The sequence below is a fragment of the Mustela nivalis genome (assembly GCF_964662115.1).
Source record: "Mustela nivalis genome assembly, chromosome: 17".
Classification (NCBI taxonomy): Eukaryota; Metazoa; Chordata; class Mammalia; order Carnivora; family Mustelidae; genus Mustela; species Mustela nivalis.
Genome location: NC_139036.1, coordinates 40,446,412 through 40,462,031, shown reverse-complemented (window position 1 = coordinate 40,462,031; position 15,620 = coordinate 40,446,412). Strand labels below are relative to the sequence as shown.

Genomic DNA, 15,620 nt, shown 5'->3' with positions numbered 1-15,620 from the left:
GCTTTAACCCACTGAGCCACCCAGGTGCCCGCTTGTCAGCATTTTAAATATGAATTATCTTTCAGGGGTGCCTGGGTGGCTCAGTCGGTTGAGGATCTGGCTCTTGGTTTCAGCTCAGGTTATGAACCCAGGGTCGTGGGACTGGGCCGTGAGATGGGTTCTACACTCAGTGGAAAGTTGGCTTGAGAGGATTCCCTCTATTCCTCTCCCTCTGCTACCCACCCCCCATTTGTGTGTTCTTGTTTTTTTTCTCTTAAATAAATAAATAAATCTTGAAAAAAATAAATATAGGGTGCTGGGTGTCTCAGTTCTTAAGCGTCTGTCTTCGGCTCAGATTATGATCCCAGGGTCCTGGGAGCCCCCGCATCAGGCTCCCTGTTCAGCAGGAAGCCTGTTTCTCCCTTTCCCACTCTCCCTGCTTGTGTCCTCTCTCTTGCTATCTTTCTCTTTCAGATAAATAAATAAAATCTTTTAAAAAATAAATATGAATTATCTTTGAATATTCTCACTTGGATAAAATGCTCTCTGTACCTCAATTTTAAGGTTGCTAGATTTACATTATATAATATTTGGAACACACTTTTTAAAAAATATTTTATTTATTTATTTGAGAGGTAGCAAGCAAGAGAGATGGAGAGCTAGTAAACACAAGCTGGATGAGGGGCAGAGGCAGAGGGAGAAGCAGACAGTCCGATGTGGGGCTCAATCCCAGAACCCCAGGATCATGACCTGAGCTGAAGGTGGACGCTAAACTGACTGAGCCACTCAAGTGTCCCAGAACACATTTTTATATATTAAGAGTATTTATTGGGCGCCTGAGTGGCTCAGTAGGTTAAGCCGCTGCCTTCGGCTCAGGTCATGATCTCAGGGTCCTGGGATCGAGTCCCGCATCGGGCTCTCTGCTCAGCAGGGAGCCTGCTTCCTCCTCTCTCTCTCTGCCTGCCTCTCTGCCTACTTGTAATCTCTCTCTGTCAAATAAATAAATAAATAAATCTTTAAAAAAAAAAAAAGAAGTATTTATTGATTATCTGAAATTCATATTTAACCAACCCTATCAATTTATCCCAATAATATGCACTCTCTGACATGTAGGGGCTGGGCTAGGGTAGGCAATGTTATTAGACAGTAGTCTAAGAAGTGGACCAGGTTAAACCTTCCTGGAGGTAGCAATCTTTTTTTTTTTTTTTTTTTTAAGATTTATTTATTTATTTGACAGAGAGAGAGATCACAAGTAGGCAGAGAGACAGGCAGAGAGAGGGGGGAAGCAGGCTCCCTGCTGGAGCCCAATGCGGGACTCGATCCCAGGATTCTGAGATCGTGACCTGAGCCAAAGGCAGAGGCTTAACCCACTGAGCCACCCAGGCACCCCTGGAGGTAGCAATCTAACAGGGAAGATAGGCATTGAACCATCATGTACTTAATACATTTAAATGGCGAAAGTGCTATTAAAGAAGTTTGAGGGGCACCTGGGTGGCTCAGTCAGTTAAGCATTGGAGTCTTGATTTAGGCTCAGGTCATGATCTCGGGGTTGTGAGATCCAGCCCTACATTCGGCTCTGCGCTCAGTTTGGGGTCTGCTGGAGATTCTTTCTTTCTCCCTCTGCCTCTCCCCCCACCTTGCACATGCAGGCACATATATTCTCTCTCTCATATAAATAAATACCATCTTAAAAAAAAAGAGAGAGGCTTGAACTAATGTAACAGAGGACTTGATAAGTCAGGGGCTAGAGAAGGCTTCTCTAGTCTAGAGGAAGACAATTGACATCTGAATAAGAAGACCTTAGTGACATGAAGGGGTCAGTTGGAGGTAAGTTTCTTATAGCACTTAAAAAGTCCTGTTCAGGGGCGCCTGGGTGGCTCAGTGGGTTAAAGCCTCTGCCTTCGGCTCAGGTCATGATCCCAGAGTCCTGGGATCGAGCCCCCCACATCGGGCTCTCTGCTCGGCAGGGAGCCTGCTTTCTCCTCTCTCTTTGCCTGCTTTTCTGCCTACTTGTGATCTCTGCCTGTCAAATAAATAAATAAAATCTTAAAAAGGAAAAAGAAGTCCTGTTCAAGCACACTGGGAGAGAAAATAGTGCGGGGATTTTCTTTTCTTTCTTTAAAGATTTTATTTATTTGACAGAGAGAGAAAACAAGAGAGCACAAGCAGGGGCAGGAGCAGAAGGAGAGGGAGAAGCAGGCACCCCACTGAGCAGGGAGCCCAATGCAGAGCTTGACCTAAGGACTCTGAGATCATGACCTGGGCCAAGGCAGATACTGAACCAACTGAGCCACCCAGGTGCCCAGAGTGTAGGAATTTTCTGCATGAGAAAGGAGGCTCGCATGGCTGGGGACTGACAACGGAAAAGGAGGTGGGTCTAGCAAGGTTTTGTAAGCCCAGTAAAATATTTGTCTACTGGGCCCAATTACAGTTGTAGGTAGGCAGTGGGGATTCAGAAATGAAGGTCAAATCCTGCCCTAAGAACCCCACTACATGGTGACTAACGGGAATGAGGATAAAGAGGAAAAGGTAATAAATAAAAATTTCAAATCCTACTTTCAAGGAGCATGGTTATAGATATCTCTGTGGTAGTAAACATGTTCCCAGACACTTAAAAGATTTGCTATTAAATTTACAGTGCTGTGCTTGCTCACCTGATCTGTTGTTATCTGCTGAAATATTTTTGGAAGATATTTGAATAACATTTTTGAAATGTGGCAAGTCTGAGACTGAAAAGTCAGTAGAGATCCACCACTTAATATCACTGCAGGGAACTAGGTAAAATCCAACTTCATCGCAGCTATTTTCAAAGACGTTTGGAAAAAGAACATTAAAACAAAACCGAACAAGACTTGACTATGTTAATTTTCACCGAATACTAGCTTTGTATCTTAGCCAGCTTCTTCAGTTGCAGTGACGACAAACTTCTCAGTATTACTCCAGATTTCTCCTTGTGTGGATTTACGGAAAATCGTACTGTGAAGTACAAAATAAATTGATTTTTTTTTTACTGTGATTACAAAATAGGGACACTACCAATTGTGATACACCTTGGTATATAATTAAAACCATCTGATGCCCCTAACTGCTACAAGTTTACCTTGATCCAAAAGTAATCCTAATACCAAATCTCCCAAATCTTCAAAAAAAAAAAAATTTGGCATTGTGTGAGAAATATTTCTGAAGTTTGATAAAAAAATTAGGAAATGGGAATTAAGTGAATTGGGCTGGTTTGGAACGTCGGGTTACAAAGAGCCAGTATCATTTTAGTTTTTCCATCTAGTATCTCAAGAAAGCATATTATCTTTAATAAAACATATCTGATACCAATAACTAGTCCTTCAGTAAAGAGATACCGGGATTTTAATTTACAAACTCCTTTGCCATTCCGAAGAAGAGTAAAGCGCCTACGGACATCAAGTACCATATCTAGTTGCTATGTCTTGAAACACCCGAGAGCTAGGGAAAGGCGTGATCGGAAAAATCTCGCGAGAAGCACCGCATTCACTATTTTTCGCGATATTTTGGTGCCGAGCCTTTTTCCTATGTCTCGCAGGATCACGGTTAATCTCGCGATATTTGGGAAGTTCCGTTGGGAAGATGGCGGCGGCCGGGAGCACCCTTCTCTTCTTGCCGCCGGGGACTTCAGACTGAGCCTTCCCGGGAAGAGTGGGGACGGCTTGTGCCCTGCGTCCCGGGAGCCCGAACCAACTTGGTTCCCTCGTTAGTGGTGGGGAAGGGCTTATCCTCTTGTGTAGGACTCAGTACCTCCCCACCGTCAGGATGAAGGCTCAGGGGGAAACCGAGGGTGAGTGACTTGAGGGGGAAAGCAGGGGGCGGGACACAGCTTGGGGGAGCCAATCTGTGAGAAGAGCTGGGGGAGCCGATGCTTCCGCGAGGGCAACGCTCACGAGGTTGTGGAGTCCAGGAGGCGGGATAGCTTCTGACTGTGCCTTCTTTGGTGATCGAGGGCTCTGACTTTGGTGTGATGGGGGCTCTCAAGTTCTGTGAAGGTTTCCTGCTTAGCTAGGGACAATCAGTTGGGCCTCAGGAAATTTTTAGCCTAAAGTTGATGGAAGACCAGGCGAATGAATCTAAAACTTGCTTACACCTCGTAGGTGTCAAGTATTGGAGGATGTTTTGGTATGAGTGAAATGATTAGGATCTCGTGATTTTAAAACCCACTAGTTTCATAGAATGTCACAATGTTCAGATCTTGTATCACACTGTATATTTGTAAAATGCGTTGCTTTTCATCCTTTCAATGGCTGTACTAACTCACAACTTTTCTGTGGAACCTTACTTAGATTCTCTGAAGTTCTACACTTTTAAATGCTTCCTTAGCATTTTGGATATAGATCTGTAAATAAGGATCACTGTATTAATGTTTACCCATCGGTCTTCTCCACTTTCAGCTTTGTTAGATCAGGGAGCTTGCCTTACTCATCATTGTGTAGTCCCTGGCACAAAAAGTGGTAGAGCATTCGTGTAAAGTAATTATCATCAGGCTTTTTGAGGAAAAGGGGGGTGGGGAGTATATTTTAAAGGAGAGGAAGAAGAAAGGTTTACTCCTTGGATTGGTGAGTGTAAAATGGAAACTGGATGAGGCAGAAATTTTGTCTAATTTGCCCATTACTGTATCCCCAATATCCCCAACATATAAAATAATGCTTGAGTGAGTGAGTCTTGAAAGTGGAATTGTCAGCAATGTGTCCAAACCGTAAGCTGGCTGAAACAGCCTCCAAACTGATTTTCCAGAAGATGAGGACATTGGAGGAAGGAATTTGAATCTTGATTTAGAAAATGTCACTACCTTGACTGTGATTGCTGATATTCTATTCATCTTTTTCTTTTTTTTTTTTTTTTAAGATTTTATTTATTTGACAGATAGAGATCACAAGTAGGCAGAGAGGCAGGCAGAGAGAGAGGGAAGCAGACTCTTCGCTGAGCAGAGAGCCCGATGTGGGGCTCTGTCCCAGGACCCTGGGACCATGACCTGAGCCGAAAGCAGAGGCTTTAACCCACTGAGCCACCCAGGCGCCCCTCTATTCATCTTTCAATGCCAACATCACCAGTCATCTTTTCTGTAACATCCCCAGGACTGATACTGAACTTTTCCTTTTTTGCATTTCAATTGTAATGTGTCTGTTTTTAACACCGTATCTCATTTTTGCTTTCTGTGATGGTTATTTCCACTTTAACATATGCACACCTCCTCACAGATACCATCTCAGGGGTATTGTGTGTTTTTGTATTGCCAGTGGTCTCTAGAACAGGTTCTCATTTATACTAAGTATAAGAATTAGAGGAAGGATCAACTGTATTTCAAAAGTAAAAATTTTAATTAAAACTAATTCAATAAAGTAATACAAATTCAAAAATAAAAAAATCAACTAAATTTCAGTAATGAAAATTATAATTCAGAAATAAAAATTAGGAGGGCTGGAGAGCACAAGGGTTGTTCAGTCCAGGAAACTGAGGACTTTTCTACCTTTCTCTAACCTCTGCTGGAAACTCATCTTTTAGTCATTGACATATTCCATATCCATATAGTTCTAGTTTGATTTCAAACTGGAAAAATTAAAATGGCAAATATAGCCTGTTCTCTTTCTTTCTCTCATTCTTCCTTTCTGTCTCTCTTTCTTTCTTAGATTTTATTTATTTATTTGACAGACTGCAAGAGAGGGAATACAACCAGGGGGCATGGGAGAGGGAGAAGCAGCTTCCCGCTGAGCAGGGAGCCGAATGGCAGGGCTCCATCCCCGGACCCTGGGATCATGACCTGAACCGAAGGCAGACGCTTAACGACTGAGCCACCCAGGCCCCCTACAGCCTGTTTTCTTGATAATACTTATACACTAATCTCTTAGAGTTATGTTAAAAAATTAAGAAAGTCTGTATTTCATATTGAAAACCAACTAACTATTGGAAGGCCACGTTCAGATATATGCTCTACATATATCATGCAAGGGATTTCATGCATTATCATGTAATGATTTTGTCACTAAATGTAGTCTTAATCCTGAAACATAATTAGAAGTGGTTCTTTTTTTGGCTTTCATTAAAAGAACTGAATAGAAATCATTTATATTTTGTAGTGTTCATTTGATTCGACCCCAATTTCTGTGTCTTCTTGTTATTAAAACTAAAGTATTTGTATATTTTGAAGTAAATGACATTAAAAAATATTTTCACTGAGTTTGTTACCAGGATGAAGTATGTGGGGTTTTTTTGCAAGTAAAATTGTGAAGGGTCTTGAAAGAAGAATTTCTAATGCTGTTTTCTGATTTATATCGTAGAGTCGGAGAAGCTGAGTAAGATGAGTTCTCTCTTGGAACGTCTCCATGCAAAATTTAACCAAAATAGACCTTGGAGTGAAACCATTAAGCTTGTGCGTCAAGTCATGGTGAGGATTACGCTGGTGGATAAAGTGTCATGCTTAGATAATTATTTAATAAGCTAAGCTCCCTGTGTAGATTTTTTCCAGATTAGTTATTATAGTATGTCCTCAGTTTTTTGTCTATTTGTTTAAGAGTGAGTGTGATACCGTGAGAGGGCAGGGCGGTGCGAAGGTGGGAGTTTCAGAGAGAGAGGGAAAGAGAGAATCTCAGGCATGCTCTGTGCCCAGTATGGAGTCTGATGTGGGGCTTGATTTTTTTTTTTTTTTTTTAAGACTTTATTCATTTATTTGACACGGAGAGAGATCACAGGTAGGCAGAGAGGCAGGCAGAGAGAGAGAGGGAAGCAGGCTCCCTGCTGAGCAGAGATTCTTAATGGGGCCTTCATCCCAGGACCCTGAGATCATGACCTGAGCCGCAGGCAGAGGCTTGACTCACTGAGTCACCCAGGCTTACCCCTGTGGGGCTCACCCACCCCTGTAGGGCTCGATTTTATGACCCTGAGATCATGACCTGAGCTGAAATCAAGAGTCAGACGCTTAACTGACTGAGCCTTTCAGGTGCCCTCAGCCACTTGATTCTTTTTTTTTTTTTTTTTAAGATTTTATTTATTTATTTGACAGAGAGAGATCACAGTAGACAGAGAGGCAGGCAGAGAGAGAGAGAGAGGGAAGCAGGCTCCCTGCTGAGCAGGGAGCCCGATGCGGGACTCGATCCCAGGACCCTGAGATCATGACCCGAGCCGAACGCAGCGGCTTAACCCACCGAGCCACCCAGGTGCCCCTCAGCCACTTGATTCTAATGAGATGGTAATTTCATTGTATCTGTACTACTAATAAGAGTTTGCAATTGATTTTTTTTTTTTTAAGATTCTATTTATTTGGTGGAGGGGAGCTGCATAAGCTAGGGGAGCAACAGAGGGAGAGAGAGAAGCAAGCTCTCTGCTGAGCAGGGAGCCTGTTGTGGGTCTGGATCCTAGGACCCTGGGTTCATGACCTAAGCCAAAGGCAGACACTTAACCAACTGAGCCACGCAGGTGCCTTGGAGTGGAATAAAAAAAAACAAAAACGAAAACAAAAACGATTTATTTAGTTTAGAGAGCTTGTGAGCACGGGGAGAGTGGAGGGGCAAAGGTATAGGGAAAGAGAGGTTTTTTTTTTTTAAGATTTTATTTATTTGACAGAGATCACAAGTAGGCAGAGAGGCAGGCAGAGAGAGGGGGGGAAGCAGGCTCCCCGCTGAGCAGGGAGCCTGATGCAGGGCTTGAGCCCAAGACCCTGAGATTATGACGGGAGCCGAAGGCAGAGGCTTAACCCACTGAGCCACCCAGGTGCCCCGGGAAAGATAGTCTTTTTTTTTTTTTTTTTTTTTTTTAAAGATTTTATTTATTTATTTGACAGAGAGAAATCACAAGTAGATAGAGAGGCAGGCAGAGAGAGAGAGAGGGAAGCAGGCCCCCTGCTGAGCAGAGAGCCCGATGCGGGACTCGATCCCAGGACCCTGAGATCATGACCTGAGCCGAAGGCAGCGGCTTAACCCACTGAGCCACCCAGGCGCCCCCGGGGAAAGATAGTCTTAAGCAGGCTCTGTGCTGGGCTCTATCTCACTGAGATCATGATCTAACCTAAAAGCAAGAGTTGGATGCTTAACTGACTGGACCACCCAGGAACCCCTAGAGTTTGCAGTTGATTCTTTTTTTTTTTTTTTTTTTTTAATTTTATTTATTTATTTGACAGAGAGAAATCACAAGTAGATGGAGAGGCAGGCAGAGAGAGAGAGAGAGAAGCAGGCTCCCTGCTGAGCAGGGAGCCCGATGCGGGACTCGATCCCAGGACCCTGAGATCATGACCCGAGCTGAACGCAGCGGCTTAACCCACTGAGCCACCCAGGCGTCCCTGCAGTTGATTCTTAATTAGCTTCACCTGTGCACTCTAACTTTTCCTCTATAGTACTACTTCTTGAGTCATTTACCATTATGGGGAGCTCTTACATGAAAGTTAAGTGGAAGATGGTGTAGGGCCTGGCTATTAAAAGTTCATCCATATGAGTCCAGTGGTAGTCAAATGATGTAGGAAAACTTTACTTCCTTTTTTTTTTTTTTAAAGATTTTATTTATTTATTTGACAGAGAGAGAGAATTACAAGTAGGCAGAGAGGCAGGCGGGGTGGGGGGCGGGGGAAGCAGGCTCCCCACTGAGCAGAAAGCCCAATGAGGGGCTTGATCCCAGGACCCTGAGATCATGACCTGAGCTGAAGGTAGAGGCTCAACCCACTGAGCCATCCAGGTGCCCTGGAAAACTTTACTTCTATGATTTGACCTGGGCGATGCTTATATGGATGTGTTCACTTTGTGATATTCATGGAGTTCTCCACTTAAAATTCATATACTTTTTTATACATATTTTACACTTCAATGAAAGTGCCCCCTCCTCCCTACCAAATCTTACTTTGGATCTGGAGTAAGTTAAGTTTAGTAGATTTATTAGTGTTTAAAATGATCATATCAGTATAGCCCTAGCAAAAGAACTAAATTTGCTGTCAAAAGGCCTATATTTGAGGTATTTACTACCTGTGTGACTTTAACTACCTATGTGAACAAATTATTGACTCTCTGAGTTTCCTCATCTGAAAAGTAGAGGCGCAGTACCGTTTACTTTTCCACATAGTTTTGTTGTAAGAATCAAGTGAAATAATGGATATTATAGTTTGTGTTGCCAAAAGATTTCTGTAGGAGTGCTTGGGTAGCTCTATGGGGTGAGCATCTGCCTTTAGCTCAGCTCATGATCCCAGGATTGAGCCACATGTCAGGCTCCCTTCTCCCTCTCCCTCTACTTGCTGCTCCCCCTGCTTGTGCGTGTGCATGCTCTCTCTCTCTCTCTCTCTGTCGAATAAATAAAAATCCTTAAAAAAATATAAAAGATTTCTGTAACTGTAAATTTGAGAAATGTATATGTATCTTCTGGCTGAGGATTATGTACATAGAATGTGGCTTTTTGTTTGTATTATTTTGTTTAATGCCTTAAATAAAAGAATGGCAGTTTTTCTAGTCTGGGGATTCAGAGGTTGTCATTTTTATACTACCAGGTAGCCATATTCTACTTTGAAATACGGTCTGTAAATGATATTGTCATTAGAGAGACATTATGAGATAGAGGAATTCTAGGTGGTTCCTAAAATCCTCTCATGGGGAACCAGTGTCTGGTTTGGTTACCATAGCTTCCGCTGTTTACTCACTTTGCATATTCAGATACCTAATTTTTTTTAATACTTTTTTTTTTTAAAGATTTTATTTATTTGACAGAGACCACAAGTAGGCAAAGAGGCAGGCAGAGAGAGAGAGAGAGGAAGCAGGCTCCCTGCCAAGCAGAGAGCGCAATGCGGGGCTCGATCCTAAGACCCTGGGATCATGACCTGAGCTGAAGGCAGAGGCTTTAACCCACTGAGCCACCCAGGCGCCCCACCTAATTTTTTTTTTTTTTAAGATTTTATTTATTTATTTGACAGACAGAGATCACAAGTAGGCAGAGAGGCAGGCAGAGAGAGAGGAAGGGAAGCAGGCTCCCCGCTGAGCAGAGAACCCGAGCAGGACCTTGGGATCATGACCTGAACTGCAGGCAGAGGCTTTAACCCACTGAGCTGCCCAGGCGCCCCTCAGATACCTAATTTTATTGGTGTATTGAGATTTTGGAAGTTTTCAACAATTGTCATAATAACAAAATGTCAGTAGACTAAAATGGAAATCAGATTGTCCATTTATTAGTTTACCACAGAGTATTTATCTTTCCACTTAATAAAATATTGGTATTCACTGTCCAGAGCAACCCCTTATCTATTCAAGGTACAAGGGAAGCCCTGTTATTAATTCATCAGATGTTTGTTTTATGAAGATGGAATGAGAACAAAGAGATGGATTTAGGGCATAGAAAAGCCTGAAAAACTATTGTTGTATCATAAAACTTTTCACATTTTTAGGGACTGGAATGTTGTGTAGAGAGAAACTTCTTTGGATCGGTTTAGAAAAACTGTCAAATCTTTTGCTCTTTGGGAGTCCCTTTTTCTAGACTACACATTTTGTTTCTTAGAGTCAGTCTAATTTTACTGGTTTTATTAGATTACATGTGAATCACCTTGTTAGAATTTCCAAATATCCTGAGCCACGTCATTTAACTGACTAAACTAAGGATGTAGTTACTTTTGCAGGAGGCTGATCTCATTTATTATATTTGATTCTTCCTAATTTTTGAAGATTTTATTTATTTATTTGTCAGGGAGAGAGAGAGTGAGCACAGGCAGACAGAGGGGCAGAGGGAGAAGCAGGCTCCCTGCGGAGCAAGGAGCCCAATGCGCGACTCGATCCCAGGACACTGGGATCATGACCTGAGCCGAAGGCAGCTGCTTAACCAGCTGAGCCACCCAGGCGTCCCTATTCTTCCTAATTTTTGATTCTTCCTAATCTAAAATAAGGTCTGGGCATACCTTTTTCTACCTTCATATATATGGATATGGAAGTATCCATGTTTATGAACTTTTCTTTGTGGATGAATGGATAGAGTAAAAGGGGTCTATAGATTATCTTGAGTATATAGAGTATATAGACTATAGCATTTGGTCTATGGATTATCCTGAAACATTACTACTAGGAGAAGTACATTTACCTGAAACATTGTTGACTTCATTAATTTCTACCTCAAGTGTTTTCTTAACAGGAGAAGAGGGTTGTGATGAGTTCTGGAGGGCACCAACATTTGGTCAGCTGTTTGGAGACTTTGCAGAAAGCTCTCAAAGGTTTGTAATATGAAATATGCTTTGAAATATGTTTTTGAAATATGCTCTCTTAAAATGTCCAATATAAAAAGATTGTTTTATACTTAATAGAAGAAAAGTAAGTTGAGATAGATCAGCTTCCTATGTTAGGTATTACCCTTGCTTTCACTATGGAGTTGAGATTAGCTCTTACCTGAACTTTTTTTTTTTAAAGATTCTATTTATTTGAGAGATAGTGAGAGAGAGCATGAGGAGGGAGAAGGTCAGAGGGAGAAGCAGACTCCCTGCAGAGCTGGAGCCTGATGCGGCACTTGATCCCAGGACTCCGGGATCACGACCTGAGCCAAAGGCAGTGGCTTAACCAACCAGGCGCCCCTTCCCTGAACTTTTAAAAAAAATATTTTAATTATTTGCCAGAGAGAGAGTACACACAAGCAGGCAGAGAGGTAGAGGTAGCGAGAGAAGCAGACTCCCTGACGAGCAAGGAGCCCGATGCGGGACTGCATCCCAGGACCCTGGGATCATGACCTGAGCCGAAGGCAGCTGCTTAACGAACTGAGCCACCCAGGTGCCCTCTTACCTGAACTTTTGAAAGATTTTTTTTTTTTTAAGATTTTATTTATTTATTTGACAGAGATCACAAGTAGGCAGAGCGGCAGGCAGAGAGAGTAGGGCAAGCAGGCTCCCCTTTGAGCAGAGAGCCCGATGTGGGGCTAGATCCCAGGATGCTGGGATCATGACCCGAGCCGAAGGCAGAGGCTTTAACCCACTGAGCCACCAGGTGCCCCAAAAGATTTATTTTTGATCCATCTTGGAGGCTGGTAGAGATTCAAAAGTTAATGATGCTTTATAAGATAGCAGGGAAAAGTTCTTTTTTTCCTTCACATGTTCTCTTTTAATTAACTCACGGTAAGAAGATGGACATTTCAACTCTAATAAAAGAGTTTTACATTGTTTACGGACAGTGTTTTCAGGGAAGGAAATAAAATTTAAATCATGAGCTTGAATATTCATACTAGTTCTGTGTATTTTCAGGGAAAAAATTAAAAACCGATTTTACTCTGATCCATCACGAATGAACCTGATTCAGTTGAATATTGTTTTTTTTCCCCCTTGGGTTTCCTTTGAAATCTCGAGTCTGAGAGTGGGTTTCTACAGCCTTCATTGCCCCTTCTAACAGTTCCTTCTCTAATGGTTAATAATCCTTGTTTAGTTCATCAGAATGTAGAGGATCCCACATTTGCTTCTTCCATCTCAACACAGTGTCTCAATGTTGAAAAACTCTGGTAGCCCTTCCCAGTCCGTGGAAATAACCATAGTATACAGAGGCAGAAGCTGGTTTTTTTTTTTTTAAATTGTGGTAAAATATACATAACATAAACTTCACCATTTTAACCATTTTAAGTTATAGTTGAGTGGCATTAAGTACATTCACATTGTGTGTAGCCATCACCACCACTATCCATCTTCAGAACTTTTTCATCTTCCCAAGCTGAAACTCTGGACTCATTAATAACTTCTTTCTCCCTCTCCTCAGCCATTGATTACCATCATTCTACTTTCTTCAAGAATTTGTCTACTCTGAAAAAAAAAAAACAAAAGAATTTGTCTACTCTGAATACCTCATATAAGTGGAATCAAACAGTATCTGTCCTTTTGTGACTGGCTTTTCAGTTAGCATACTGTCTTTAGTGTTCATACATGTTGTGGCATGTATCAGAATTTCCTTTTTTGAAAAAGCTAAATAACATTTTTATGTATATACATTTTATTTCTTCATTTCATCCTTGAATGGACGTTTGGTTTGTTTTCACCATTTGGCTATAGTGAATAATGCTGCTATGAATATTTTAACTTTTCAAAAAAGATTTTATTTATTTATTTGTCAGAGAGAGAGGGAGCACAAGCAGGAGGAGCGGCAGGCAGAGGGAGAAGCAGGCTTCCTCCTGAGCAAGGAGCCCAATGGGGGACTCGATCCCAGGACCTCAGGATCATGACCTGAGTGCAAGGCAGGCAGATACTTAATCACTCAGTCACCCAGGCAAACCTTGAATATTTGTTTTAATGCTGGTTTGGTTTTGATGTTAATCTTCCTTACTCTAGTGTGAACAGATACATGTGTCTTTTTGAAGTTAAAGATAACTTATCCCAAATGAGCAATGCAGAAGGGAGAGGAGAAAGGTCCAATAGTTTTCTCAAATAGAGGTCTTTTTTTAAATAAGCCCCCCCAACAAGGGGCTCAAATTCACTACCCCAAGATCAAGAGTCACATGCTTTACCAACTGAGCCAGCCAGGCACCCCTCAAATAGATCTTTTTTTTTTTTTGACCCTTATTACTGCCTAGGTCATAGCTGAGTCTTACTAATGAACTTGTACAAATTATAAGCATTTGAACTATTGAATGTAACGGCTTGGAGGGATGGATATAATCCTTAGGATGTTTCGGTCTTTGAAGAATAAAATTTAAGTTATTTGGAGCATTTTGGTGATTTCCCTTTTTTTACCCTTTCCTAGTAACATCTTTACCAGCAATGACTGACCGCTTAGAGTCTATAGCAAGACAGAATGGGTAAGTAGTCTATCTTTGGTAGAAGTATTTAACTTAGTGTTGACTTTGGGTGGCTTTATTTGTGTCTTCTATTAATTTTTGTTTTGATTTGTTCCTGCTAGACTGGGCTCTCATCTCAGTGCCAGTGGCACTGAATGTTACATCACGTCAGATATGTTCTATGTGGAAGTGCAGTTAGATCCTGCAGGACAGCTTTGTGATGTAAAAGTGGCTCACCATGGGGAGAATCCTGTGGTATGTGTTGTTGATATTTCACTGGAATCTGTGGGGGTTTACTTAGGGACATTAATTTTAAAATGAATTGTTGGGGTTTGAAATAGCTTGGGTTTAGATTTTTTCATGAGCCACTGTAGCGATGGTGTGATTGGCTATAATACCCGTAGCTCTAGAATTTAGAATAACATGGGTCCATCTCTGACATCATCCAAAGGCTTTGACAAGTGGAGACACTAGAGGAACGCTTTCCATTTCATATCAACAAACATGAGCCGCAGTTGAACAATAGGTGCTGGGGATACAAAGTTCCTTAAAATTCCTGTCCTCAACAAGCTAATAATCAAGGACAGATAATCTTACACATAACTAACGTCTCTGAAAAAGCCTGTAATAGAGATGAATGTTTAACGTGTGTAACCAGTTGAATATGGACCCTAAGGATGGCATTAAAAAGAGGTCCTAATGTTCTAAACAAGCTATTGAAAGTTGATTTCTTTATAAACTAGATCATATATTTTGATCTTTAATTTCCCACCCCACCCCTATGGTTTACTAAGTAGGAAGAAGATGCTTTTTGATATCTTAATATAAGGATTTTCTGTAGTTTTAATGTTTTTGTTATAAAGCATGTGCTTTAAAAAAAAGAAAAATTTTTGATGTCTTCAGACGCCTTAAAGTAGTTTAAAGTTTTAACATGATTTCTTTAATTTCAGAGCTGTCCAGAACTTGTGCAGCAGCTAAGGTAGGTAAATGACATTTATATTCTGATATTGACAGTGCTCTTCTTTATAGCTAGTCTTGAGGCCTATCAGAAGTTACTCTCCTGAAGAAAATATTTATTTTCTTGGATCAGGATTTTTCAGAGTCTGTATTTGTTCACCTTCAGAACTGACTTACCTTGGGTTTTTTTTTTTTTTTTTTTAAGATTTTTATTTATTTTATTTTATTTGACAGAGAGAGAGAGATCACAAGTAGGCAGAGAGGCAGGCACGGGGTGGGGAGCAGTCTTCCTTACTGAGCAGAGAACCCAATGGGGGCTTCATCCCAGGACCCTGAGATCATGACCTGAGCCGAAGGCAGAGGCTTAATCCACTGAGCCACCCAGGTGCCCCTTACCTTGGCTTCTTAACCTGCTCCATCTATCCCAGGGTTTTTCAGCGTTGGTAGCACTGACAGTTTGGATTGGAAAACTTTTTGCTCTAGGGGGCTACCCTGTGCATTGTAGGATGTTGAACTGTGTCCTTCATCTCTCCCCACTATTTGCCAGTAGTATCTCCTGACGTGACAATCAAAAATATGTCAATATTTTCATATGTTCCCTGGAGGACAATCACTTTGGGTTGAAAACTACTGATCTAGCCTCAAGAATTCTGTGTGCAACAAAAATAAATAGAACCTAATTATTGAGTCAGAGAAGTCTTTTGAGAAAATTGAGTTTATACCACGGAAAGAACTTTTTTTCATTTTGAGAAAAATTGTTTTACGTTTAAGGTATATGTGTGATAAACTCCCATCATAGAAGTGCCAGACTTCAAGAGTTTCTTAGTAGTTGATGGTATTTCCCCCTGGATTATCCTTTTCTTTTAAAGATTTTTATTTATTTATTTATTTATTTTTTAAAATTTTTATTTTTTTATTTTTTTTATTTTTTAAAGATTTTATTTATTTATTTGACAGACAGAGATCACAGGTAG

At 41.2% G+C, this 15,620-nt stretch overlaps 1 protein-coding gene across 4 annotated transcripts in view; it reads left to right on the top strand.

Annotated features, from left to right (window-relative positions):
* The first annotated feature begins 3,541 nt into the window (after positions 1 to 3,541).
* Positions 3,542 to 15,620, top strand: part of MED1 (mediator complex subunit 1) — a 31,456-nt gene continuing 19,377 nt past the window's right edge. For 3 of the 4 annotated variants that reach the window (XM_082704896.1, XM_082704898.1, XM_082704897.1), the window contains exons 1-6: positions 3,552 to 3,787; positions 6,279 to 6,385; positions 11,083 to 11,161; positions 13,656 to 13,710; positions 13,812 to 13,944; positions 14,640 to 14,668. In XM_082704896.1, coding sequence (XP_082561022.1) covers positions 3,763 to 3,787; positions 6,279 to 6,385; positions 11,083 to 11,161; positions 13,656 to 13,710; positions 13,812 to 13,944; positions 14,640 to 14,668 — 428 coding nt within the window. In that variant the 5' untranslated portion in view covers positions 3,552 to 3,762. Of the gene's footprint in view, positions 3,788 to 6,278; positions 6,386 to 11,082; positions 11,162 to 13,655; positions 13,711 to 13,811; positions 13,945 to 14,639; positions 14,669 to 15,620 lie in introns of all 4 variants that reach the window. The other variant, XM_082704895.1, reaches the window with a different exon arrangement.